Source organism: Pagrus major, chromosome 2 (genome assembly GCF_040436345.1).
Source record: "Pagrus major chromosome 2, Pma_NU_1.0".
In the NCBI taxonomy this organism is placed as follows: Eukaryota; Metazoa; Chordata; class Actinopteri; order Spariformes; family Sparidae; genus Pagrus; species Pagrus major.
The window spans coordinates 14,878,923-14,905,797 of record NC_133216.1 but is presented as its reverse complement, the minus strand read 5'-3'; the positions used below and the strand labels follow the sequence as shown (position 1 = coordinate 14,905,797).

General features: G+C 40.7%; 1 protein-coding gene across 1 annotated transcript; it reads right to left on the bottom strand.

Annotated features, from left to right (window-relative positions):
• ptgir (prostaglandin I2 receptor) lies at window positions 1-26,875 on the bottom strand. Its single transcript, XM_073494860.1, has 2 exons — window positions 26,030-26,875; window positions 1-288 (listed from the first exon to the last, which is right to left on the bottom strand). The coding sequence occupies exons 1-2, from the start codon at window positions 26,873-26,875 to the stop codon at window positions 1-3; spliced, it is 1,134 nt and encodes a 377-aa protein (XP_073350961.1).

Here is a 26,875-nt window from a genome sequence, read left to right as displayed (position 1 = left end):
TCACAGAGGTAAACTGGCGTACATGTTGTTCTGTTGAACTGTCACGTCCGGGGGGTTGCGCTGTATGTGATTGTCAAGTGGTAAAGATAGAGCGCAGTGTGCCGTCGTCTTCACAGCTCCTCGGCTGAAGCGGCAGCTCAGCAGAGAGCAGAGGTGGCGAAACACAGACTTGCGGCAGATGATGAAGACCCAGGGATCCACGATGGGGTTGAGGGCGTAGAAGCGGAAGGCCGTCAGGTTCTCTTCGTCGCCACAAAACGGGTGGATGGCGTTGATAAACCCTGCAATCTAAAGAAACAGAAGTTAAGGTTAGACACACGGTCCTTGGTTACAAATGTAAAGAAGCCTAGAAATGTTTAAAAGCTGTGTATTCTGCAGGCAGGACAGTCTGACAGTCATGTTGCAGCCACATTCATGGCCTTCATTGACCTTCACTTAGCCAAAACAGGTCTGGTCACATAAATGACTTGCTTCACACTCACTTCCTGTGAAGCTTTGTCTCAACCTCCATCCTCTCTCCTCACCATCTGTCCTCAGCCTTTACGACTCATCTAGAATAATGCCGTCATGTCTATAACTTCTCTACTCACTACCCACCTGCTTTCTTTTTTTTTTTTTAAAAAAAAAAAAAGCTTTTCCACATATCTTTCTTTCCTTAGCTCAAGCTTTGCTGGAGTATTATAGTAAAGTACAGTACATTTAGAGTGTAGTATAGTAAACATTTTGTGCCTGGACACCAGCTCTGATGCTATTTGCTATCTGACTCTCGTCTGACACTGATACTTTTAGAAAGCCTCTCAGCATAATGTTATTTAACACATTAAAGCCCATAGGGAATTTGATTATTTACTTGACAGCACTTAAAGTACAAGCTATTAGGCAAGGCAAGGCATTGCTTTCCCAAAGGCAACCCAAAGTGTTGCAGCCGAAAGCACAAGAAAGACATTATTAAAAAAACAATTAAATGCATATAGGACAAAACAATAAAAGCAAACAGCAAAAGCAGACAGAGTAACTAGGCTAGGTGGCAAGTCTTAGCTCTTCTAGCAATTTGTTCAACATTTGAGTAGCATTGAAGCTAAAGGCAGCTTCACTTCACTGTTTAGTTTTGACTCTGAAATGTCAAAGTTTGAGGTTACTGTGCAATTTTTGCAACATCCTTGGTCAGTCACAAGGGATTAAAGGAACTATGTGGGTTTGTGGGGATAAATGACAAAAATGAGTAACCCCATGTGACTAACACCCAAATAAATAAATAAAGATACAGAAATGGCGGTGTCTCAAAAATTACAAGGCCTTTATATCATATTCTTGGTACCACTGGAGTCAGATCAGCTTCCATTTCAATATTAAGTGTTTTGATTAAGTGTATATCTGACATTTAACGTTGACATTTAAATTTTGTTTTCACACCTCTAAGATGAAAAAAGTTCCATGGGTTAGGGTTTTGGGTTTTTTTGTTTCATTAGACACTAATATGTTAAATATGATGTGACAAAACCATAGCTTGGAAAAATGAGTGTCATCTCATTATCTGTGAGCCATCACACTGAAGGCAGGTTTACTTCTGGGTGTTTTGTTTGAGTTTGTTTTATGTTGCCCAATTGAAAAGTTAAGTGGACTTTACCGGCCAGTCATTGGCTCTGTTAACAGACAATTTATCAACGACAGTTAATAGTGTTAAAGCATAAATGTACCAAAATATGAAACATTTACTGATTTCAGATGACAGATGACTTTTCAGACTCCTGGCAGACTCTGGTAAATGTTAAATGACTTTTGACATTATTTTTGCCCTTTTATAGACAAAATAATCAATGAAAGAATCGATGTATTAATCAAATCTTCAAAAGGTAGCTTGTTTACTGGACACAGTTTTGGTAACCGGTCGTCCTACAAGATGAAACATCTTGTCTGCTGGATGAAGCCAAATCGAACCTGATTCAAGCCTCTGAAACAGCGTGATGGAGCTGTCGGCACTTTGGTGTTAAAACCAGATGAGAACACATGACTGTGTGTTTAGTATCAGTGTCAGTTGAGACTGTGGTTCATCTTGTTATGCTTGGCTTCAACAAAAGTCAACATCCGTCTCTTTGTACCAGAAGCACACGCTCTGTGGGAGCACGCCTTTGATATTCAGAAGTGTCCTGAATACAGATGCAGAAGAAGCTACATGACAAAACCACAACTTTCTCCTGCATTGACCTTTAAGGTATGACAGGCTGCAGACAGGCGGTCGAGACAGCCACAGCCGGCGAATTATTCATGCTGGGCAGAGAGAGAAGCAGCAGCTGGCCCAGGAAGCCTCTCTGTCACCTCGCTCCTCTTCTCTATCAACAATTCTCCATTTCCTCCATGAAATATCCAACAAACAGTGGACTAATTAATGGTTCGTGCTGATTGAAAGCTTTAGTGCATTGGTGTAAATGTTTCCTTGTTGCTAGGGCCTGGACTGAAAACTAATAAGCGAGAGACGAAGCGAGAGGGGCCAGAGGGAGCACGTCCAGAGCCAGGCCAAACTAGACTGCCATAGGGAGCAGACACGGGGCTGGCTACGTCCGCTCCATGCTCATTAACGAGCTACACTCACACGGATGTGGTCACTCACATATTGATCTACAGATACACCCCAAGAGAGACAGAGAGAGGGAGAGGGAGAGGCGTGCAAACCCAAAACAACAGCAATTATCTTGTTTCTAGGACACATTGAGCTCATTGGCATAATAACTGAAAAACCCTGGAACAGTGTTGTCATCTCAGATGTGTCACAATTGGTCAGAGAGCACGAACATAACTTTGCCCAGATGTTCTTGACTTTTTAGGGAAGTAATCATGTTATTTGAGGTTGTGTGAAATTTCTTGGATTACGCAACCGATGTCAGAACCAAAAAATGATTAATTCTCACTGTTTCCAAAGGCTTGATCCATGAAGTATTTATGGATTATAATAATACTTTCTCACACACAAACACACACAGGGATACTCATAATAGACATGTACACAGATCTAGACAGCGTGGCCTCAGTTTCCCCTTCAAAGGTGAACACGTTTTCCCCGTAAAACTGCTGACTGCAACAGGAAACCAACGAAACATTTCCCAATCTGACCGGACCGCCACTTCTTTGTCGAACTGTCAGTCAACCCTCCCCCCATCAGTAACTGTATTCATCTGTATGACTGGCATTGAACTAAAAATATCTTAGGGTTATGGTTAGGGTTAGTGGTTTTCAAGGAATGACTCACTAGATCTAGTTAGAACTTAAAGGTCCTGTGTGTAGGAGTTGGAAAGGATCTATGGGCAGAAATGGAAGAAAATATTCATCATTATGTTTTCATTAGTGTATAATCACCTGAATCTAAGAATCCTGTGTCCGTTACCTTAGAATGAGCCTTCAGCATTTACATGTTGGTCCTCCTCCACAGAGTTCGTCATGTTTCTACAGTAGCCAGAATGGACAAACCAAACACTGGCTGTAGAGAGGACCTTTCAAGTTTTTTTGGTGGCCACCATAGGCTCGGGTGAGGCGAGGGGTCCCTTACCAAAATGTTGTAATGTATGACACACGATTCAGGATCACAGAATGTATGGTGCATTACCACACAGCCTGAGGTACAATCCCTGCAGTAAACATCCCAAAATACCGCATAAGCCTGTGATTACCACAGGAATTTACTACATGTAGTCCAGTACCACAGGAACATGAGGTACCAGTACCGCAGACATTTTATGGTATTTTACTGTAGGAAAAATGTGTAAGGGGTATTACTTTGTTTTTTTTTTATATATGCACACATGGGGGGAAAATATCAGTTGGTAGTATTGATGCAGTTTAGAGTGTGCAGGAAATATCACATCATGCTAACCTAGCCTATGCCAAACTTCATTGGTGTAGTGTTTGTTATTTCAGTTATGTTGTGTTGAAATGTAATTTAAAATCTTCCCAATTTACCTTATATAAGACGCTTTTTTATCAAATGTACCATTTTTCACACCACCTCTGTTACGCCTCGATCTAAGCTATCTAAGCGATCTATGTACAATATTAGCTAACGTTAACTTTGTCAGATGCTTCTGGCAAATACCGGGTGTAGGGCTGCACAGTTATTCAAAATATTATCGAAAAAAGAAGGTTAAATATAACATCCAAACCACAGAAGCTGCAATTTTTTGATAAAGGTAAAGATGTCCTGGCCTAAAAATGTTGTTCTTCAGATGTAAGAAAACATGTTTGTTTGGTTCAGACCCCAACAAATGTTGCATCATCATGATTTTATAGCTTTTTTCAGTGAAAATGAAAACTGTGATGCAAATAAATTATCATTCCCGAAAGGATTGCGGCCTGTTTTACTTCAGTGATGCATAAATCTTCACTTAAATTATAAATAGACTAAGGTCCAACTTGAATTTAATTAGAGTTTTTGGCAGAATATCCACACGCTGATGTTAAAAGCCTCAATAACAACAATCACAGATGTCCTTTTCTGACCTCAGCCTCTTTTACGACAACACTCACAGCGTTATTAACTGTCCTGGCTTTTGAACCAAGAAAAGGAACTTATCCTGGCAACAATTTGTTATTTGAACTAATACTTAAGAGTAAAAAATGAAACTGAGGCCTACTGGCATTAAACACACTAACAAACACGACAAATGTCTTTCGTGCTCGACGTGCAGTTATCTTACACTTTATTCATCACGCGGTGTTGCCAGAAACATTTCAAACAGACGTACATCGCCCTTGTTGCCTCGCTCCACATTACCACCCTCGCCCTTGCTTCTGTTCCTGCATGCCACCCTGCCTCTTATGGTCCTCTCAGCAGACCTCGAGCCCCGCAGAGAGGGACACTAATCACAGGCTGTCGTCCACAAGCACCGCAGGCTGTGGGGCCAAAACTGATGGGATGTCAGGCTCTCCTTAAACAGGAGCATATTAATGTATCAGTGTGTGGATGAAGAGCAGGCCAGAAAGGGTACACAGCAGGCGAGGATCAGGGCGATTATTTAGGAGAACTGAGAAGTACGCCGATGCAGAACGCTCTGAGAGAACATACCGTGAGATTGCTTATAGAACAAAGAGAGCAGAAGCCAATCTGTTCACACCTGCACAAAATAAACAGACGCATAAATTACATTTGCAGACAGATGCACATACGCTGCATCTAATGCAAACACATCAATCTATCACCATCTACTCCTCTGCCATCTGTACCTGACTCATATCTAAAACTAAATGTCAAACAAAACCGCGTATTAGTCATGAAAATATTTCGTTTTTTTATCTTTTGTCTTTGTCACTCATCACAAAACTAAATAAAATAGGAATTGTGTTGTCAGTTTTGCCTATAAAATTATAGAAAATAAAGAAAAAATACTTTAAAAAAACCTAAAGATATTCAGCAACTCTTCAAACAACCACTTGTTTCAGATCTAAAAAGCATTTCGCTTCATATTTCACGTCATGTCCTGATGACCGATTCTCCTCATGTACCTGGACTCAGCTGGTGTAAATGGGTACATCCTGGCAGACACACATAAGATGCTATTTAGGGCTGATGACTGCTTTGTCTTTCAGGAAACAGACCACATAATGGATGTCTACACTCTACCAGCCATTATTTTCCATCTTGTTGGTCCTTAAGGACTCTCCCCAACTTCCCTTCTTCCTGATCCTGTTTCACTTGGGGATCATTACACGGGGATGAGAGGAGGCAGTGCAGAGATTACAGGCCCTTCACAAAGGACTGTTGACAGCAGTGGGCAACAAGGGAGAGAGAAAAATGCTGCGGTGCTGCACAAGTGTTTAAAGTACTAGTTTGACATTTTACACTTGGTAGAGCGTGCTGCCCATTTACAGAGGCGGTGTCCTCGTTGCAGCAGCTCAGGGTTCGAATCCGACCTGTGGCCCTTTGCTGCATGTCATCCCCCTCTCTTACCCCTTTCCTATCAACTCTTCAGCTGCCCCAGGAAATAAAAAAGTAAACTTTGTCTGGCACCAGGGTACCCTAGTACCTCAGTTGGTAGAGCATGCTCCCTATTTACATAGGCTGTGTCATCACCTAGAGTTCAAATCCAACCTGCGTCTAACCCTTTGCTACACATCATCCTCTCTTTCACCCTTTTCCCAACAACTCTTCAGCTGTCCTGTCAAATAAAGTCTGAAAAAAAGCTGAGCTGAGGAGAAAAGAAGTGCAGCATGCGGTGTGGGATAGTCACAACAAACACCACATTACACATATTGATATGATGTATTACTAATACAAAAATGTTGATTGTCGCAGCTTTAAGTCAGGAGATGGAGTCAGGAGGTTTTTGCAATAAACTCTGGTTTTAGAGGGAGTTGCTGGTTCTTGAGGGACAAAATTCTTCATCCATCCTTGATTCCACCCAATATTCCCATGCTGTGTCACTGCTAATAGCTTGGGTTACCAGACACTGATGGTCAGTAAAGGGTTTGGTCTTGTTCTCTGTAAAGGCAGGATGATATCAAACCTGGCAACTGCACTATGATGCAAGGTCGTAGTTTCCGCTGGGGCGGGGGGGGGGAACCATGATTTTGCCCCCTCAAACCACCCCACCCATTTTGACTGTTTCATGATGATTCATTCACCAAAAAACATTCTCCATTCAGTGTTCTTATTGCTCAGATGATAAAAATGTTAATTTCCTCGCCTGAGCTGGCTTCAGTATGTCATAATGTGCTCACAGCAATTAAGTTTTACAAGCGATAGCGCGTCATTTACAAGTCTTGTTGCCCTCCCAGGCACCATATGAGCTGCCCTACCTTCTTGCTAGAGGTTGCTGAAGACCGGCAGAGACTCATCAGGGATATAAAAAAAACAGTCCTTTACCGCCTCTGTATAATTTATGTGTTTTAGTTCACAGGTAATCCTCGTTAAGAAACACTTGAAAGAGAGAACAGTGCTCTCTGTAGTATATGGGAAAATTATGCACTGATCGTTGCGTTCTTTGTTGATGTTGGATTAGTTTTATAATATCATGTATTATAGCCAAATATCAGGGATTAGCGCATTAATAATACAGGAATTTACTGTGGATTTTTTTTGTTTGACTTCATTGTGCACCTCCCTAAACCAAAACTACGCCCTTCTTCAACAGGACTGCAGAAGGTTGCGTACATTTAGAGGCTGTTCAGTTTGGTTTTACCATCCGTCCTAAATGATCTGATCTCAAGTGGACAGCCTCGAGCCCGTCAATTCACACTTGGCATTAAATACGTCTCCAGTGACCACTTGTGATCGGATCTCACTTCCCACTCTGTATGCAAATACATACCTACATCACTGGAACAAACCGATACAACGTTTTCTACGCAAAGAAAGACACATCTTGGTGTTTAACATTTGCCGAATTAACAAGAAGGCCCAAACAGTTAATAATGTGTTGTAGAAGTTTATAAAGTTTCTCCTAACACAACAAGTCTCAAAATTAAACGTTTTTTGTAAGGGAGTCTGGTGACTTTCTCCACAGATGACAAAGAAGTAGCCTTTGTCAGTTACCGTTTACAGTATTTATAGAATTTGACATGTTTACTGACAATATGTTGGAACAGTGTGTTCAAACAAAAACCACAACATGTTGCATCAACATTTCTGGTTTATGTACAAGAACACATTTTTATTACTTGGTTGGGAACAGAGATCGCAACTCAACCACACCCCATTTCTGCACTGACCCCTTTTCCTTCATTTCCTTCTCACTTCTCAGTTTACTTCACACCTCAGCGAAGGTGTCTTTCCACTGCAGCTCTGCCCTATCTTTAAAATCAAAGCCATTTTTCTCACCTCATTTTTTGTAACTCAGTCTGAAGGTACAGTTCAGAGAGGGTCGACAGAAATTGAAGCATCTTTGCATTCACTTTATGTCTGAATAGCATTTTTGCTCCTGTGACAAGGAGCTGTCCAATACAGCGCATTGATCCAGAATTCATTAAAGTTGATTGGATTTCAACCCACCGCCTTCATTTCTCACATTTCTCAAACCTTTTCTCCCCCGAGCTCCTTCAACGAGTGCAGCATTGGGCGCTGAGTCGACGCAAATATGCATGTTTGTCCTCGGGCGGTCTGACCATGCTAACCTCTGTTCTTGATGGACAGATAAAAATGCTTGTGGTGAGTCATACAATGCAGACATCAATGTAAAGGTTAGAGTGTTTCTAAGCTGGGGGGAAATTTCACTGATCCATAATCTGCAGTTAGAAAAGTTTGTGAGGAGGTGGTTTGTGTTGTCTTAGATACAGAAAAAGCTACAGAGAGGAAGAATGAGTGGGTGTGTGCTAGCGAGAGCTAACGTGCATCTGGTGCATTTGATCAATTTGTTCATTTATGGTAATTAATGCTTCAGAAAGCATCACAGACCTCATATACATGTAAATGCGTTCTAGTTCAGGAGCAAGAAAGCATTAAATGTTAATCAGGAAATAAAGTCGATCTGTTTGTCCAAGGACAAATTTCATCAGGGGAATTACCCTGTCTGGACGTCCATTAGTGAGTTTCCTTTTTAAGAAGTTCTCCCGAGACTGCGGTGAGTTACCTGGAGCTATTAAAGCTTTTATCAGCAATGTGCACGATAGACTGTGAGAAAAGCAGAGAACAGTCATTACTCAGTCCAGTTAAGAATCTGGGAGGAAACGTGACCACAGAGCACACAGAGAATAAACTATTTCACATGCACACACACACACAAATCATTCCACTCTGCTATAAATCAAGCATGTTGTTTTCTGCTTAATTTCTTGTGGTTTTGAGGTCTGTTTTTTTTATGCTGCGTTCCAACCAACTTGGAACTTGAACATTTACGATCTCCTACTGAAAAACTGCAATGGAGCGCCACTTGAAGTTGTAATTCCTACTTGTAAACTTGGGGCAGATTCATCCTCCGTCACACAACAACGGCAGTATTTGTATTAGGCTAATGAAATAGCATAGTTAGATACGTTTCCATGTACAAAAGGGCCGTAAATTACAATGTAGTAATGTTTATCCTCCTCTATTTCGTTTAGCACGCAGGATGCACTGCTATGGGTTCAATTGTGTGTGAGAGACATCATTTTGTTACGGTCAGCCATGTTTTTTGTTAACTTTTGGCGTCGTGCACCTGGAACACTTGGAGCGGTAGGAAGTTGGAAATTTCAACTAGGAAATTCCGACTTCTGACGTTGACTGAACTCATCATTAATACACGTGTGTTCCTTCATTTGTTTTCAGTTTGTCCCCAGTCCCGTTTTGCTCGTCTTCACTGTCTTTGCTGCTTCTGTTCCTCGTCTCATCCTGGTTGTACTGATTTAAATTTTTTGCAATTGGTTTCTTGCTTTTGTTGCTTGCCTTTTGTTTTGTTTTTTGATTCAGTTTGTTATTGAGGCTCACTTTTTGAGGCTGTTGAGTGATCTGACACAAGTGGACAGCTTTGAGCCCATCAATTCACACCTGGCATTAAATGCATCTTGACATGTGTCTCGAGTGATTTGTTCATGTAAAACATTTGCCGAATTAACAAGCAGGCCCAAATAGTTATGAATTTGTTGTGAACAGTGTTTCACAAAGTTTATAAAGTTTCTCCTCACGCAAATGTATCAAAATGTAGTGTTTTTTTAAGGCAGTCTGGGGACTTGGTGACTGGGGACACCCTGCTACTATCAGTGTTGTATTTGGGTCAGAACACAACATCACTCTCATCGTTGGTTTGTGAAAAAATAACGTAATAAATATAAAATACAGCCTTTATGTTTACAGAATTTATAACTATAGCAGTGTAAAGTAGTGTGAATCAAAGAATTTAGGGCAAACTACAACTGTCACTGTGAGCTCTCTGACGAGTTAACTGTCATACATGTGGGTGGTGAGAAGCTTTAAGAGTTGCTGTTGACTTGACAACAGAAAGGATAAACTGCTCACGAAAAACCTGCACTCTATTAACACTAAAGAGGAAGTGGAAATCAACTGTGAAAGGTTACCAGCTTACAAACTGGGCAAAAGTACGAAGTGGGCTGATATGTGTCAATATAAGATAAGAATAGATTTACTTTGTCTGTGTTGCAAAACCACGTAGCTTTTGCAACAGACACTCGAGAGACGTTCACCACAGTTCCTCTTCAACAGAGATACACATGCCTGAGCCCTGTGCTGTACTGTACCTACTCAATGTTGCTGATGTCTGGCGACGCACTGCAGCGTCAGCACTTTAAGATAAGCAGCAGATTATCTTTTGAAAGATGCGAGGACCAATATAAGACATCAGAAGAAGTCATATTCTTTGAATTGTTCCTTCCTTCCTGAAAAAGGAAGTCACAATCTCAAATTGAACACAACAGCTTGAATTTACGTGAATACTGTTGACTTACACTTGTGTTTAATTTCACTCTTGGAGCCGATTCAGATCAGTTATCTTACTGTCAAGTTGCGACACACTTCCTGTCACAGAGAGCCACCTGGACGGCAGCCATGTCCCTCTTTTCTAATCCTGGCCATGTGCACACTTCATCATCTCATTTGCCAAGAGTTGAGCAAAACTCGGCATCATAAGTATTTTTGTTGGCAGTGAGTGGCATCCGCTTGAAACAACTCTGCTGTTTTGAAACCTGGGTCCTATTTTTGAGGGTTTATTCATCATTTTTATCGGTTATGACTACAACTTCATCACGGAGTTCTTGGGGTGTGATAACATCTGTGATAACATGATTACGTGGGCAAAAGCATCAGACAACTAAACAGGTTGGGAATAAATTCCTAGTTTGACTATTTATTGCTTTAAACCACTTATTTGGAGGTGAAAACAAAGTACACAAAATGTCCATTACAGATCACAAAAAAAGTTTTGTTTTCAACTCTAGAAAGATAGTTTGTATACATGGCTGAACTGGTGATCCAGCCATACTGAATGGCCTGGCTTAATGTCTGACTGCTAGTATTTGTCATCCTGCATGGATATGATCATAACATATAGCTGAGGTTTTCAAAGTGGGAAGCGGGCCTCCCCAAGGGGGCTCCAAACAGCTTCAGCGGAGGTTTGGTGAATGGATGTGGAAAAAATTACTTAAAAAAACATCGAAGGACATCGAAGAGAGATCACGAGTTCAGAGACACTGAAGTTTTGCGGAATTATACTATTCTTCTGACAGATCTTTTTTAATGTACGAATTTGGTTTCATCTGAAGTTATGCCAAACTGACTAGCAATTTTTGATCTTCTTTAAATCAAGTTGCATAATTTTGATCAAACAGGCATCTGGGAATTGTGTGAAACTAAGAAAGTAAACTAAGTTTGGATGAGGGGGCGCCTTTTCCCAAGCTTTGTCGGAGGGGGGTCCACATCTCAGACTTTGAAACTCACGGACACATAGTAATTATAGCCAAAAACAACAAGCAATGTAAATATGAGCTGAGTTTTTTTTTTAACCTCTTTTCCTGTCATTCTCCTTCCAGTCACGATTCAGGGTATAAAATCTGTGCGCTTAGATATGTGTTTTGACTACTTAAAACTAAAATGTGTAGATTTTGGGGGTTAAAATATCCTCACAATAGTGCAGTGTTGTAAGAAGATAACACTGGGACTTTTATTGTGGCTCTACCTGCTGTTTATGTGCTGCTATTCAGTGTTACTGCTCGGAAAAGAATCGCAAGTTTTGGCCTGCAGAGTCAGACTAAATCTGACAACATCACCGGAGTCATTTCAACACGCAGTCTGTCTGTGTTTTTGTTTCGGGACTTAAATAACAAACATGACATGAAATACTTCATTAAACGCAATCAATTGGTATAATGGAAAAGCATGTTGTTTTTGTTTAAACACGGGGAGTGATTCATAATCCACCTGGCAAACATTTTAGTGAAACCACCTGTTGCATAATGGGTTTAAATGTTACAACATGACGAACAGAAATTATTTCATTCTGTAGTCACTGTACAGCTCAGCAGAATTCAGATTGTGTTCATCAAATGCCCTCTTTATGTTATATGTAGGTGATGCTGATAACTAAGCACACGTGCAGCTGTGCTTCCATGTTTATTTTGATCTTCAGTTGTCCTGGGAAAGTTGGCTAGCTCATTTTTCTCGTAAACGATCTCTCTGTCAGAACAGCATCCAGAGTTCCTTTCTGTCAACATCCAAGTTTTTCCTTCTTGGCTTCTGGGAGCATAAATCTGTGTGCCGGACCGTCTGTTGGGTGGGCGTCAGCTGGACAACAGAATTGAAAGGGCATCTGAGGCAAACTCTTAAACAGTAGATAATTACAAGGATAGGTTGTGTGAAGACTTCCTAAGCACCCTGATATACAATTACACCTGACATAGATTGAAGCCAAATGTGTGGCTCTGGGCTGTAATTAAAATATCTAGCCCATTCAACATCGGAGTGCAAGACACAACAACACTGTCAAACAAACAGCCTTTAAAAAAACATCTAACAGTAACATAGCTAGTATAAAACCAAAGGAATGAAACAAAGGGTAACATAATACATACTTCTATATACTTTCGATGAACATATATGTGTAGTATGTGCATAAATTGAGCACTGAATAGCACAAGAAAGCAAAGAAATGCAACAACCCTGAAGTTTATCTTAATTAAGCAACTGGCTAACTTAAAGGAACAGTTCAAGGTTTTGAAAAATGGGCTTATTCACCTTTGAGGTTTGAATATTATAGTTTCATTCCACTATTACGTCTGTAAGGTAGCTGGTTAGCTTAGCTTAGCAGAAACAGCAGGAAAAAAGAAGCCTGGCTCTGTAAAAAGGACTGTGAATAAACTTAATGTCAAACTTTCTTCTTCTCAGTGTTTTGTATGTGAGTTAAGGCATAGTCGATTAATAAGTTTGATTCTTTTCTCGATTAATCAATATTTTATCGACCAATCACATCGATAAAATACCAGAAAAGTTTTTAAAAAAATGTTGATCAGTATTTCCCAGTGTTCTTTACATAAACATTCTTTGTCTTTATAAATTGTGATCTTTTCTGAGCTGCGCATTTCAAAAACTATAAATGGACTAAAAACTGATCTGGGGATCAAGCGTTTGTCAGCATCATTATACAAAGCCAGTCATGGAGCTATTGTTCTGTGACATTGACAGTGTTTTACTGAATGTATTTTTAGGACTGTGAGGAAGTCTCTGGGAGCAGCGGAGAGTGAGGGGAACTTATTCCCATCACATTTTTTCAGGTTCTGTGCACTAGTAAACATCAGCGAGGGATCAGTGGGCCCTAAAATCCAAAACCACAGAATCTGCACTGGCTGCCTGGTTGCAATTATCTTGTTGCATTTGTTTAGTCCCTGTTGTCTGCATAGTCTGGCTCAGACACTCTTTGAAGGCTGGACTTGTTCCATACGCAGCAGAAAAAAACATTTTTGGAAAGATCAAAAAGACGATATAATGAGGCCTGCTCCCAAAAATTAAAAAATAAATGTATTAAACTGGAAAATTTATTGTTTTCTGCTGTTTTGACATGCAAGAATAATCAGTTATTGAAATCTGAATGATTCATGCACACATGGGCATTAAAATCAGTTTTTGATCACTGACTAGTTGTGATAGAAAAGGGAACACCCAGCCAGGCCACAGCACAGCATGGATGTGTTTTTGAAGGTGAATGCTATGAATCACAACCGATCTGATGCCAGCTGATGTCAAAGACAGAAAACAAAACCACAATAACGTCGATACTTCCTTTACTCAGTGATTCCGTCAGACTAAAAAATTTCATTTTCTGTATGAAGCTGTGCGGCTGAATTCTTATTTGCCTTCTTCTGATGAAAGATCTGAGATGAACTGGAGCGTGTCCATCTCGTCTCATCTTATTGTGTGTCAAGTAATATCAGGCTTTTATTTAATTATGTAAGCTGTTTCCCTTTTTCACACCTCCCTCCGCACGACAACAGACGATCGCCACATGGGTTTGTTTGATGTGAGGGTGTTTTATTTCACCGCAGTGTCTCTGCCAGGTTTTAATAGATCATATATCTCCTGAGAATGCTGGTGAGGTGGAGCGTGAAACAAGAATCCCTTTGTTCTCTGTGCAAATACATTTCCCTGATGATTTAATTATTAAGTTAGCACCTGGGATGGGTTTGGATAGCAGTGCCATTTTGGATCCGGTTCCCAGTTTTTTTTTTGGCTCATCATTGATTGTACATTAAATCATTAACGTCATTGCTTTTTCACTAGTAATTGAGTGTATTTGTTGTTTTTGTACACTTTTATTTTACAGTAATATTACAGACTCTACCTTCAACTCCCTACACTCGTGTTTTTGAGGGACATTTATTTGTCACACAGTAAACAAAGTTAAAGGTAGATTTGATTGCTAGCTCTTTTTTTTTTTTAAATTTCTACAGAAATCGCAATACTTTTGTTGTTTTGTTGTCGATAATTTTTCACAGCCCTACCAGTGAACATAGGGGAGAATGTAGCAGCTAAAGAGGCAGATATTTCCCTCAGGAGTTGGAAGAGACCAAAGACAGAGCTCAAGAAAGAGAACAAATATTCACCAAGAAGACAGAATTAAGACTCTGTTTGTAAATTTTGCCATAAAAGGTTTTTCGGCAATGGTTTGTTTACAACTTGTTTCCGCTGCGCTGAAGTGGCCGAAAAACATCTGTTATTGCTGATTTAAAAACCTCCTGAGGCGAGATGTTAATATCATCAACTTCATAGTTGTGAATGTGGAGTAAGTAGCTTATGAAGTACACTAGGACACATCTTTTATAGTGTCAGATACATTTAATTCACATGATGCTACTCATCTGGTTTTCAGGCTGCAGTTACCTGTTTGTGAACATTAATTATGTTCCAAATAAAAACTATTGTGTTTCTGCTCTCTCAGCTGACAAAAGGTCATCAGACAACCTGTTGATATTTTAGCTTTTAGTTTCTTGCAAATGTTGAAAGATAGACACAATAGGATAAATAATTTTGTATTTAGTTTGAATGTGAAAGATTAAAAAAAAAAATGGTATCAAACTCCTCCCCTAGTTAACGCGAACGTACATTGATAATTCTTCAAAATAAAAATTATCAAGCCATATAACTGTCCAATAAAAACTCTTTCTTTATCAAATATATCTTAGAAGTTGTCATGTTAAGTTTGAGTTTGGTATACTTTTTATATAAAGTTTTCCAAACCATGACTGGAGCTGAAAATAGATAAATAGATAAATAGATAAATAAAACTAAAATAAAAATGTTGAATAAATACACCGGCAGCAGATAAATATCTATGTATCAGCCTCTGCATATCAAGTGATCCCACGAGGGGTCCCAACCCTGAGGCTGAGAAACTCTACACTTGGGCGTGGAGCACATTTCACACAATAATTTGTGGACAATAGAGGAGCTGATGGATAGATAAATAACTCTGCACACACAGCAAGAAACCAAACAGACAATTATGGAGATATGAATAATGTGTGTACAGTAAACGATTGCGTGAGAAAGATTTGCTGATATTTCCTGTATGTCTTGGCATCAACTGTGAATTATTTCAAACAACCTGTCTGTTAACACATGCACACAACCTGCAACCACAATTATTGACCTTGCACACCTTTCTCCTTTTGCTTTAGAGTGCAGATCAGCAGGTAAACATGTTTACAGCTCGGTGGTCTTCCTCAACCCGTATGAGCGGGAAAAGAAGGAAGAGCCAAAATCCAAGAAAATGCAAGGTGGAGAAAAAAGGGTCGATCCTCTGGTGGGAGGCAAATGATACGAAAGAAATTGAAAAGTGGTTCCCGCTGGTGTTTATGGTGGTGATGAAGACGACTAATCGACTAAAGATAACAAAATAAAATTGCAGAAACATGAAATGAAGCTCATTGTTGGGGATTCACTACTCAGAACAAAAATCTGTTGATCTATTCTCACTATTTGAAGTTGTGATCATTTGTAACGCTGAGCTTGAATCTAATATATACTGGATGTATATGCTTAATTCATTTAATTATTAATCTTATTAAATTTTAAATGATGTCCAAAAAAAACCCACAAAAAGAAGCAAATCCTAAAAATTGAGGAGCTGAAACCAGAGAAAGTTGTTGTGAATTATAGTTTTGATTGTTGTTGAGTTTCTGTCAACTAAATAATTAATTAACCAGTTTATGTTCCAGAAAGTGGTTTTCGTGCAGTTTTGTTTCTGCCCAGAATAAACATTTTCACTTTCTGCAATACTCATCATCATTACTGTGTGTAGTTTGTCTCACTGTTCTCTCACCTGTTTACGCTGCCATATTGACCGCAATCATCAACCGCACGTCTATCACTTCATTAGTCAGGTGATGTTTTCTGAGAAAAGATACTCAAAGTGAAAGTGTGCATCACATCAGAGTGTGAACTGACTCAACTTTACACACAGGTGAACACACTGTATGTCTTCCTTCTCATTGATTAAAAAAATACAGTATGATGGGTTGAGAATTTTCGATAGGTTGCCTGGAACAAAAAGCTGGGTCAAGAAAATCATTATTTTTAAAATAGCAGCATTTGCAGGGATACAACATATATTTCTCTAACCCTAACCCTGCTGTCAGGAGGCCCACTGCTCAATTAGAGTATGAGTGACTAAACAAATGAGTCTGGAGGCAGCGATCGATTCAGTGGAGAGAGATTTAATCTGGGCTGACGTCTCTTCAGCTCCTGAATTGGTAAGCTAGGCCCAAACTAATCACCCAGATCAATAACATTTTATTATTTATTTAAACGTCATAAACTGTAAGACGTACGTGGGCCTCGAAATTACCGGAGGTGGCGATTCTACAGGGAGAAGTAGATTGTGAGCACGTATATCATGCTCCTGTGCAAACTTTAATTATCTGTTAAAATGACATGTGAGCCACAAAAACCTCAAAGTACACCTCATTAGCAACATGAAAAACAACGGTAATTAATGACACGTGTCCAAAGGCGTTTCCTAGAACTAACTGTAACAATGACGCACTTTAGCCAGCGGTGTGCAGATTCTACTTTTGTCTTATCCAGATGTGTTTACGTCAGTTCTCTTCAATTTTCACTCGGTGAAAATGTGATACTAATGTTTTACAGCGTTGTTTTTACTGTATACAGCAACATCTTGAAGTGTTTAAGGGTTACCACCTGTTTGACACATTAAAAGTGTTTACTGGTCTTACGTAGTACTCATATGTAGTAGTATGCATATGTGAAAAAAGTAGTATAAAGACTTTTGTGGCTCCAGAGGAAGCTGCATGCATTCAGTGGCTAAGGTACATTGTGGGTAACGTAGGCGCCATGTAATGAAAAGCAGCCAACTGGTCTACCATTGCACTCCTATAACACTGTTGGACTCATTATGGGCGGTAATATCCGAAATATCACCTTTTTTATTCCAAGCATACTTCTTCTTTTTCAAAACCTGGCACCGACATTACCAATAATGCACCTTAGCCACTGAGCGATATCACAGGAGGCAATCTATCAGATCACATGCAGCTTCCTCTGGAGCCACAAAATGCTTCACACTACTTTTTCCACATATGCAGTAGTACTCCCCAAGACCTGTAAACACACTTTAATGTGTAAAAATGGTGGCGTTCCCCTTTAATTAACCGTAAGTCTATCCAAATTGACACCACAACAGTTCAACATGGGAATTCAAATTACACACCCCTCACCTTGACATTTAAGTGGCGGCCCACTGTTAAAAAGTCCATTAATGATGCAGTCATGACTAGTGAAAAATGGGTATCTACTAATATACTCTAAAATATATTTTATACGTGGGTCAATGCAATAAAAGCAGAACATGTACACACTTCTGACATCTCACAAATCAAACTACATTTTGACACATCCTCTGGTGCAAACTGCACATTTGTTGCCAACACTCCTGTGTTTTTGTTTTGTCTTAGTTCCTCAAAATGCGATTGCATGACAAGGACAGATTTCAGTGAACTTTGTGGGGCAGGAGTATTTGGTCTTCAATTCCTCAAAATGTCTTTGTCAAAGAATCGCGCTACATGTCAAACTTTTAAACCTGGCATAATATGAGATTGAGATGTTATTATTATGTTATTGAGAGTTCAGCAGTATTTGGGAGCAACTGTATTTGATGGTACTGGTTCGGACCAGATTTACCACCGTAGTTATGTTTTCAATATGCCTGCAGAGAGAATGTGTGGTAACCAATCTGTCTGGAAGTAGATGGAGATCATTCAAGGGATAAATAGAATAAGAATGCATGAAACACATGAACACCCAAACAGGACGTTGTTCATTGTTGCTGTGTCACTGTTCAAATCAACATTGTATTGACTTCGAATCCACAACGGTTTCACCACAGGCTGAACGCTTTGATGCTGTGACACATACTGACTAGTCTGAAAAAGGCAAGCTTGACTTTTTCCACTTCCACAGAAAGATGTGGCAACTCAAGCACTGCGGCAGTCAGCACAAAACCTCTAGCTGAAAGTTAATATCAGTAACTAGCTAGTGAACAAAGTGGAGCATTAAGCAATTAAAGAGTCAGATATTTCCGTCCGTAAGGACCAGAAAACAAAGCTAAAGACATTTTTATGAACATGGGAGTTTCATTCATCAGGAGGCGCAAAAGACGACTTCAAATGGATGCTAATCTTGCACCATATCTACTGAAGGTGTAAATAATAGGGCAATACTGCTTTGAAAAAACAGTTTACAGTATATCTTTATATTTTGAAATCTTCTCTAAGACACAGAATCAAATATCACTATATTTTTTTTACCAAATACCAGATTTTTGATAAATAAAATTCGGTAATGTGGATATAATGACTAAGTGGATAAAGTAAAATGATACAGCATCATCATATTGCCCAGCTCGAGTAAATGAGTTTCTGATGTGTATATGCAGGTTTTTTTAAAAACAGGTGATTGACTCTTTTTACAATGCCAGGAGACAAGTTGGCGTTTTTGATTTTTGTCCTTGTGTGTCCCATTCATCATCACAAACGCACCGGAGAAACAGGGAAAAGTAGAAAGCAGCAAATCATAAACCTCATCAGACTACATCCAGAAGTCTTAATCAATAAAATTTTGAATTAGAGCTTCTTTTCTCATCTCAGTTGAGAGTTGCACATGCGTAAGCTTGGCCACTACCAGTGGTTATATTTTTTTAATATCTCTAACTTCCGTCTCTGTTTCAAACTCAGTGCCAACTGTCTGAATGCTTCTTGAACAGAGACGGATACAAAAGTATTTACAAGCCAGCGTCCTTAACTTCAACATGCATCATAGCATTGCGTCTGAAAAGTGGGTGAAAATGGGCGCGTCCACCCTGGTGTTGTGTTTCCATCATAGCTGATCAGAGCTGGAGCCGATAAACATCTGTGACTACTGCAGAGACATTGACTCTACACATTCACATTGAAGATAAAAGCCAGATGTAATTGGGTTTTTTTGTCCGGAGTAAAATGGTAAAAGCTGTGAGACAACAGAGGACGATCTGTACAGCTTATAAAAATGCATGCAAACTGCTGCAAGGCTCAGCTTACAGCATCACTGGGCCACTGACTCATGAATATTTTTTTCATTCCGATAACTGAAAACACACAATGAAATAACCATAACTTCTGCTGTTCTTTTTATCTCACATCTGCTCTACATCTGTCTTTAACCTCTGTTCGTCATTCTTTGCCTCAACCCCTTAAAAAATCTCTGGCACCTGCTCACCTCTTATTGCACTCTGACTGCAGCCTGAGGCCATGTTCTCGATCACCCAGGCACTTTAATGACACATTAAAGGGGTTCAATATCTACACCTTATAGCCTTGAGGGTCTTAATTGCTATCATTTGTTGTACCATTTTCTTAAAACATGACAACGTACAACAAACCAGGGAAGGAGCAAGCCTGCGACCTTGTGGCAACCATAATAGGAGTATATTTGTGCTATATATATCAACGTCCAAGTGTGCGTGTGTTCTGTACATGTTGAATGAGGGATTAAGCGTTCATCCACCAAGGAAGGGAACCCACATTGTTTATTTTACAAAGCCTGCTGCTGATTGCAGAGCATCATCTTTCCTTATAGAAACCTGGACGAAGCTCACAATGACATTATCTCCCAGCAGCACCTGGAGCCACTCGAGCATAACATAACAGTTCGGGAGACAAAGCTGGCTCTTTTCTTAACTCTGTCGCAGCATGTATGTCTTTACACGCCCAGCGCCACGTGCACGCATCTGACAACTCAAACGTCATGGTATACCACACTGCCGTCACAGAGACTTCCAACATTATTTCCCGTTTTGTGCTGTTGCAAAACTAGACTAATCTGATACCACCTCTGGGACAGGGATTTCAGCTGTGAGTCATCTTGGATTTGTCTGGATTCTGGGACTTCCCCTCTTCCCATCTTCCTCCACGCTGGATTACTGAATCAGATCCAGTTGGAGGAGGAGGGGAGTGTCTGTGAATAACAATGATCCTGTCATTCTGCATTTTTCCTATGGCATTCGAGTCCAGGCTTTGACTGGGCATGTTGAGGGATGTAAGAGCTGCTGGCTGTTGATTTAGTTGAATGCTTACGGTTAAAGTCCTACGGGGAAGTACAATTTCTCATTTATCCAAATGTTTTTTGTTGTTTTAAAGCAGAATCTCATCTATAATTAGCATTCAGTTCTCGAAGTTCCCAAACAGGTGACCAATGTTTTTTTTGCATCTTAAAACAACTGAGTCTTTTGCTTCAATTGCTACAAACGTCACTCCATGTGCTTTTGTTTCAGAGCGCTTCTCTTTTGGCTTACTGTGAAATGCATCCCGGATTTATGAGGAGCTGCACTGATTCCCGGAGGCACGATGCCCTGTGACCGTAAATGTGTGAGAGCGGTTGTTTATCTTCTTCCTGACACTTCGCTTAGAATTATTGGAAAGGGTTTGGTATTTCCATCTTGCTTTTTTTCCAAATCACACAATGTTCTGTGCTCATGTGAACCCCTGAGACTTTTTTAAAATTTGCATTCAATTTTTATTTGGTAGCCACAGGGGAAGAGACAGAGGGATTGGGAGCAAGAGGATGCCAATGCGTGTGCACATCGTGACACAACACACAGTCATGCCAAAGGTTTCAGGCTATTTGAGTGAGCTACAGGTGAGGGTAACGTGCTGAGAAATGTAGAAGTGTGCCAACAAAGGAAATAAGGAAGAAGGCTGCTGGCAAGCAGATATTGATGTGCGCATAGTAGGTTTTAAATTATTAAATTACAAAAACTCTGCAAGGAAGGAAATGCATTCAGGCTTTGGTTAGCAACTCTGAATGTAAACAAAAATCTCTTTTAGGAACCTGTAATTCTTCACTTCTTTTCCAACATCCTGACCTCTACTCTATCATTTAGCACGTTAATGAGCACAGGATCTTGCATTTTCTAAATCGTCTCATTAAAGCTGCTTCTTCTGTGCTTGTAATACTTTCAACAACTCTGTGAGGCATAGTTTAGTTTATAGACCTTTGTTGCACTCCCTGTCACCTAACCTAGACAATATTAGTCTGCTGACAAAGACTCAGACACAAATGGAAACCTTCATCAGAGATTCAAACAGCAAGTTGCACCTAAAAACAAAAGCTAACTTTTTTCGTTCCAAACTATTGATTACTATGATAAAAGGTGACATTTAGAGCTGAAACCACTTACAGACGTGCGTACAGCTTGTGATATGAGTGCGCCACTTTATTGATCCAGGTATTGACTGGCAAGATATGGGCCCCAGGCAGCTTCTGTGGTTCCCATGGGAACATCAAGGAGGGGGTCGTAATGTTCACAACAAGGCTATCAGTCTGTACTTGTCGCTTCCAGCAGGAGACAGCTTTGACCATTTATAAACTGAAGATGTCAGGACAAAGAAAGGCCAAAGTGCTGATTTGCCTTTCAGAGGGAAGCCCTTTAGTCGAGTACGTCATATGAACTGAGAGGGAAGTGAAAAGGCTGCAATTGAGGGTGATCAGCTTTAACGTTCCATTAACCTTTCGACCTTTTTTGTGACTAAGTGATCTTTGCTTCAGACAAGAAAATGCCAATCACAACCTCTCAGAGACAGAGGTGACATCTTTGGAGTCCTTGACTTCACCAACAGTCCAAAAAGATCCAATCATCTGAAAAAAGGCATCAAATTCTCACAAGGGAGAAGCTAAAACCAGCAGCTGCTTGGCATTTGTTTCAGCACTAATTCCTTTCAGCCTTAACTGTTATATTTCAAGGAATTTTGAACTGCTTATGAAACAATCTCAATTTATCACTGGTCCCTTTATATGAACCCAAGCAATCCATCAGCGAGTGGATTGACTATTTCTATAAATGTATAATAGTTATTCTTAATACCTTTCACAGGGTGGCTCCCCTGCGTAAACATAACATGGTGTTGTCAAAAATATCGACTGTTCTCTGCTACTAGCCAAGAAAAGATTTGTTTTACCTCGTTGTTATGTTATTATCCGTGTTATATTGATCTTTTAATTAAAAAAATAAACATTTCATGCCCTCAAGGTTTTGTCAAATATTTATATTTTTCAAGGTACCCTAACAATGAAAACTTTAACTTTTTCAACTAAAATACTATTACTAAGCAACAGTATTGTTTAGCTGCAGACTAAATGTTGCCTAACCTAGGTGTTTGAATGGGACTAAAACAAATTTTACTTTGTCACCATCGTCACATTACAGTTATCAGTCTTACCAAGCCATAAATATATATGTTCAAGATCTTGATTACAGCCGGAGGTGGCACTTGCACCGTATTTGTCCACAGGGGCCACCAGAATCAACACAAAATGAAAGTTCCTAAGCTCCCTTAACGTCTGTTAGTTCTAGTGTAAATTTGGTGGCATAAACTTACATAATGCAGCACTATCTGTGTTTGATTATTCTGGGAGGGAAGGCTTTGAATCAATGGCATTTTGTAGCTGTATTTAACAAGCAGTAACCATGTACTCCATATGGTGTAACGTCTAATGATATGTCAACATTCTCTCCTAGAACAAACCAAGAAGACCTTGTGTTTCACGCTACATCAAACAAATCAAACGTTCTTTCACACAACAGCTGCAGTGATAACACTCGTCACATCAAGTTCACTTGGTTAATGACACCTTATCTTTGCGAGCTGCCTGCTGTAATTGGACAGTATGTACTGTAGGTTTAAATGACGGGGAGGTGATATATATCATCCAGGGTCAGGGTTGTGGAGTGACAAGCCTGGGAAGCCTGTGTGATTCAGGTAAAAGCGAACAGGACAAACAATGGATTGCTTTTGAACGTTCTGACAGCTCACCACACACCCCCGTACCTCCAAAGAGACTGAGCTTTTCTGAGAAATTCCCACACGTTTGATCATCTTTTACCACTTCCCTGATCACCGCACCACAACCAAGTGAACTTCTGCCATCTGAATTTGACCAGCTGTTACAAAGTCTGCAACATTATTCATGCACATGACGCCATGAACACTAGAAATAACAAAGGTATTCTGGATCTGTAATCTTTAATCTCTTCTGCTTAACTTGTATTTAAAAAAGGAAGCATTCATTTCTCCAGCACCTGCTTTCCATCTGAGCCACCAGCGTGCAGTCCTTGATAGCATCGTTCTCCGGGGTATAGTCAGTTACATCAAAGTGCTTCGAGTAGAGAGATACTGACTGGAAACACATGCTGCTGCAGGAACACATGGTTTGTGTTGGCACATCGTTGTTTCAATGCAAGAGTAATGACTGAAAACAGCTTGTGTAGGTGAAGGAGCAAACGTGCACTGGACTGTGTCAGTCTGAGCTGAGTCACATAAAATATGAGCTTTACAATATTTGCATTGCCATTAATGGAATCAAGAGTTTCTCGCCAACATCTGTTGCGCTTCGGGGCAAACTAACTGGTGTTAATCATGAAGACATGTCGGTCTGGAAACACACTTCATCACCGCCGTCTCAGTTCTTTCGGTTACAACCACAAGGATGTACACACACACACACACGAGCAAACAGGCAAAAATAAACACGCACACACGTCTGCGTAGATGACACGGAGAGTCCTGAATTTTTCAGAATGGTGTACTGCTGATCAGTCTTGTTAGTCAAGATTGCTTGACATGTTTAAATATAAAATTAGAGTTGTAATGTAATCAAATCAATTATATTTGGGAAAAGCAAAGCTGCTGTTCCATTTACGGTAAATCTTACTGAACCACGGAGGCAACACGGGTCTTGATGAAAGTACAAGTTCTCTAATTTTGTTTGACAATCGAAACAAACATGACCTAATTACTCTACAGAGCAGAAGAAGAGCTTTGTGAGTGGTGAAGCTGAGGGTTTCAGTCTTAGTCACAAGTTGTTGATAAGTGTACACCGTCACCATCACGGTTTGTTCCTCAGCACCCTCTCAGCTCTGGGTAAATACTTCTGTATGCGCTGCGGGTTTGTCAAACATTCATGCCAAGTGTGACCACGAACCCTCCAGATGCAGACGATGAGTAGACAGCACTTTTTACCGCTTCCTGTAAACTACTCCATCATCACGCCAGTGCTGTCACATGGATATATAAAAGAAGGGATGCCTTTATAAAACAACTCACATCCTCCAGCTGTTTTTTTACTCCCCAGCCTTGACTTTCCTCAGGACCTCTAGCTAATATCAAAGAGGCTGGTTCACCACAGACTCCTGCCAAGAGGAGCTTTGCCCTGTGGGGGAAAGGCAGGGCCGGACCAGTCCTCCAGGGTTGTCAGGTTTGGCACTCTCAAACAGGGACAGATATGGAGCTGTGTAGACAAACGCACAACTCACACACACACGCACAGTGACAGCGCGCTTTGTGTGGCGAGGGCTGCGCTCTCAGGCACACCTTTTATGAGTGGAGCCAGCAGAGCAAGGCACAACTGTTAGGGAGACAAACACATACCACAGCAACAAAAACATCAACCGTCGCCATGCCAGCTGAGCTTTCAATGTACATGATGATTACAGAGAGAGTGGAAGGAATTATTGTATTAAGACGGACGCATAGGAGGTTGGGAACTCTATACTGCTAATGTAAACCTACTCCATGCTGGAGACCGACCTCTGTTGTCAGTGCGCAGACGTACATCCAGTGGGACACATGTTAACGGCGCACGATGTAGTTTTGGGGGACGAATTTCAATCAGAAGACGTCTGAATGAACTGAATAAACTTTTCTAGCTTCAAAAAGTGTTCTGGACCTTATTTTCCTCTGAGAACAGCTCTTTTATTCAGTTATAGTAAAACTAAATATATCTGAGTTTGTATTATTACCTCATAAATATTGTAAATACTAAAATTCTGAGTTTCAGTTTCCTTTCCAAAACTACATAGCACCCCTTTAACGACCACAATTACCTTTTTCTGTTCCCTTTTCAGTGCAAACTTTCTTAAACCTCTTTTAATTTCGATGAAACAGCTTGGTTCATGTCTCAACAACTGAACAAATGACACATGAGAGTATCAGCAGCTCTCTCCTCCTTTTCCAGCCTAATAAATCCATCAGATTCTGATTTATGATTCAGAGGTAAAAACCTCAACAGAATACTGACAACGCTGAATACCACAACATGTGTCATCGAAGTCACACACAGGGGAAATTTAAAGGGGCACTATGTTATTTTGGAGAGGAAATTAAAAGTCTGAGTTTGTTTTTTTTTTTGGTAACAATACTTTTTTTTTATAACCGAATAAACAAGCTGTTCTCAGAGGAAAATAAAGTCCCCAGGACATTGTTTGAAGCTAGAAAGGTGGCAGGGTCCGCCACATATAAACAAAGTTAAACAGTATGAAACTGTGTTGTCCTTTAATGTCAGTTTGTTTATTCAGTGTATTGTTTATTTAGTTTGTTTAGGCAGAATGAAAGCTCAGTCAATGAAGATCTTTCTCTTCTGATTCATTTTAAAGAATTAAAAAAACTACATAGTGCACCTTTAATAGACGGGATATGAATCTGTGGGTCACACACACACACACACACACACACACACACACACACACACACACACACACACACACACACACACACACTGATGGAAGGTCAAAGGTGAACTCACGGTGAGCGGCAGGGAGCAGACCACAAAGATGACAGTGATGAGCGCCAGTAGCACCAGGTGGTCCATCTCCTCCTCCCCCTGTCCGAACCAGGCCAGGCTCAGCTTCCTCCTCCTCCCCGCCGACCCGACCGAGCCGCGCCGCATCATCTGGCTCCGGTGCATCTTGCACAGGCTGACAATCACCGAGCCGTTGCACACAAACACCGCTAAGATCAGCAGTGCCATGAGGGATGAGTAGGACAGAGAGAAGGCGCGCACCAAGTTGGAGTGCTCATCCCCTGTGGCGTCCATGTCGATGAAGCACCACGTCCCGGGGCAGTACTGTCTGAACTTGCCGTAGCCGGTGTATGGCAGGAGGCAGAAGGCCAAAGAAAAGAGGTAAATGAAGAAAAGAGTGAATTTAGCAAAGCTGCGGCGGATGTTCACAGAGTAAAAGTAAGGGTGACTGATGGCCAGACAGCGCTCCACGGCCATGGCGCACAGGATGAGAGTGGGCGCAAGACCGAAGAAACTCATGGCGAAGCCGAAGAGGTTGCACAGGCCTTCACCGCCCAGACTGATCAGGGACATGTTGCGGGCGTAGGAGATGAACACAGGCGGGCTGAGGAGGCAGGTGCCCAGCAGGTCGGTGAGGGCCAGGCCGGTCACCAGGATGCAGAAGATAGACGACCTGGAGCGATGCTCCTTCTGGTGCACCCCGAGGATGAAGAGCGCCAGCAGGTTTCCCACCACGCCGGCCAGGAACATGACGATGCTCGTTGCTGGCTTGCCATTTAAGTTCACGGTGAGAGTTTCATTGCAGGTGATGTTGGAGCATGATCCACGCGAGAGCACGCTGTTGTTCAT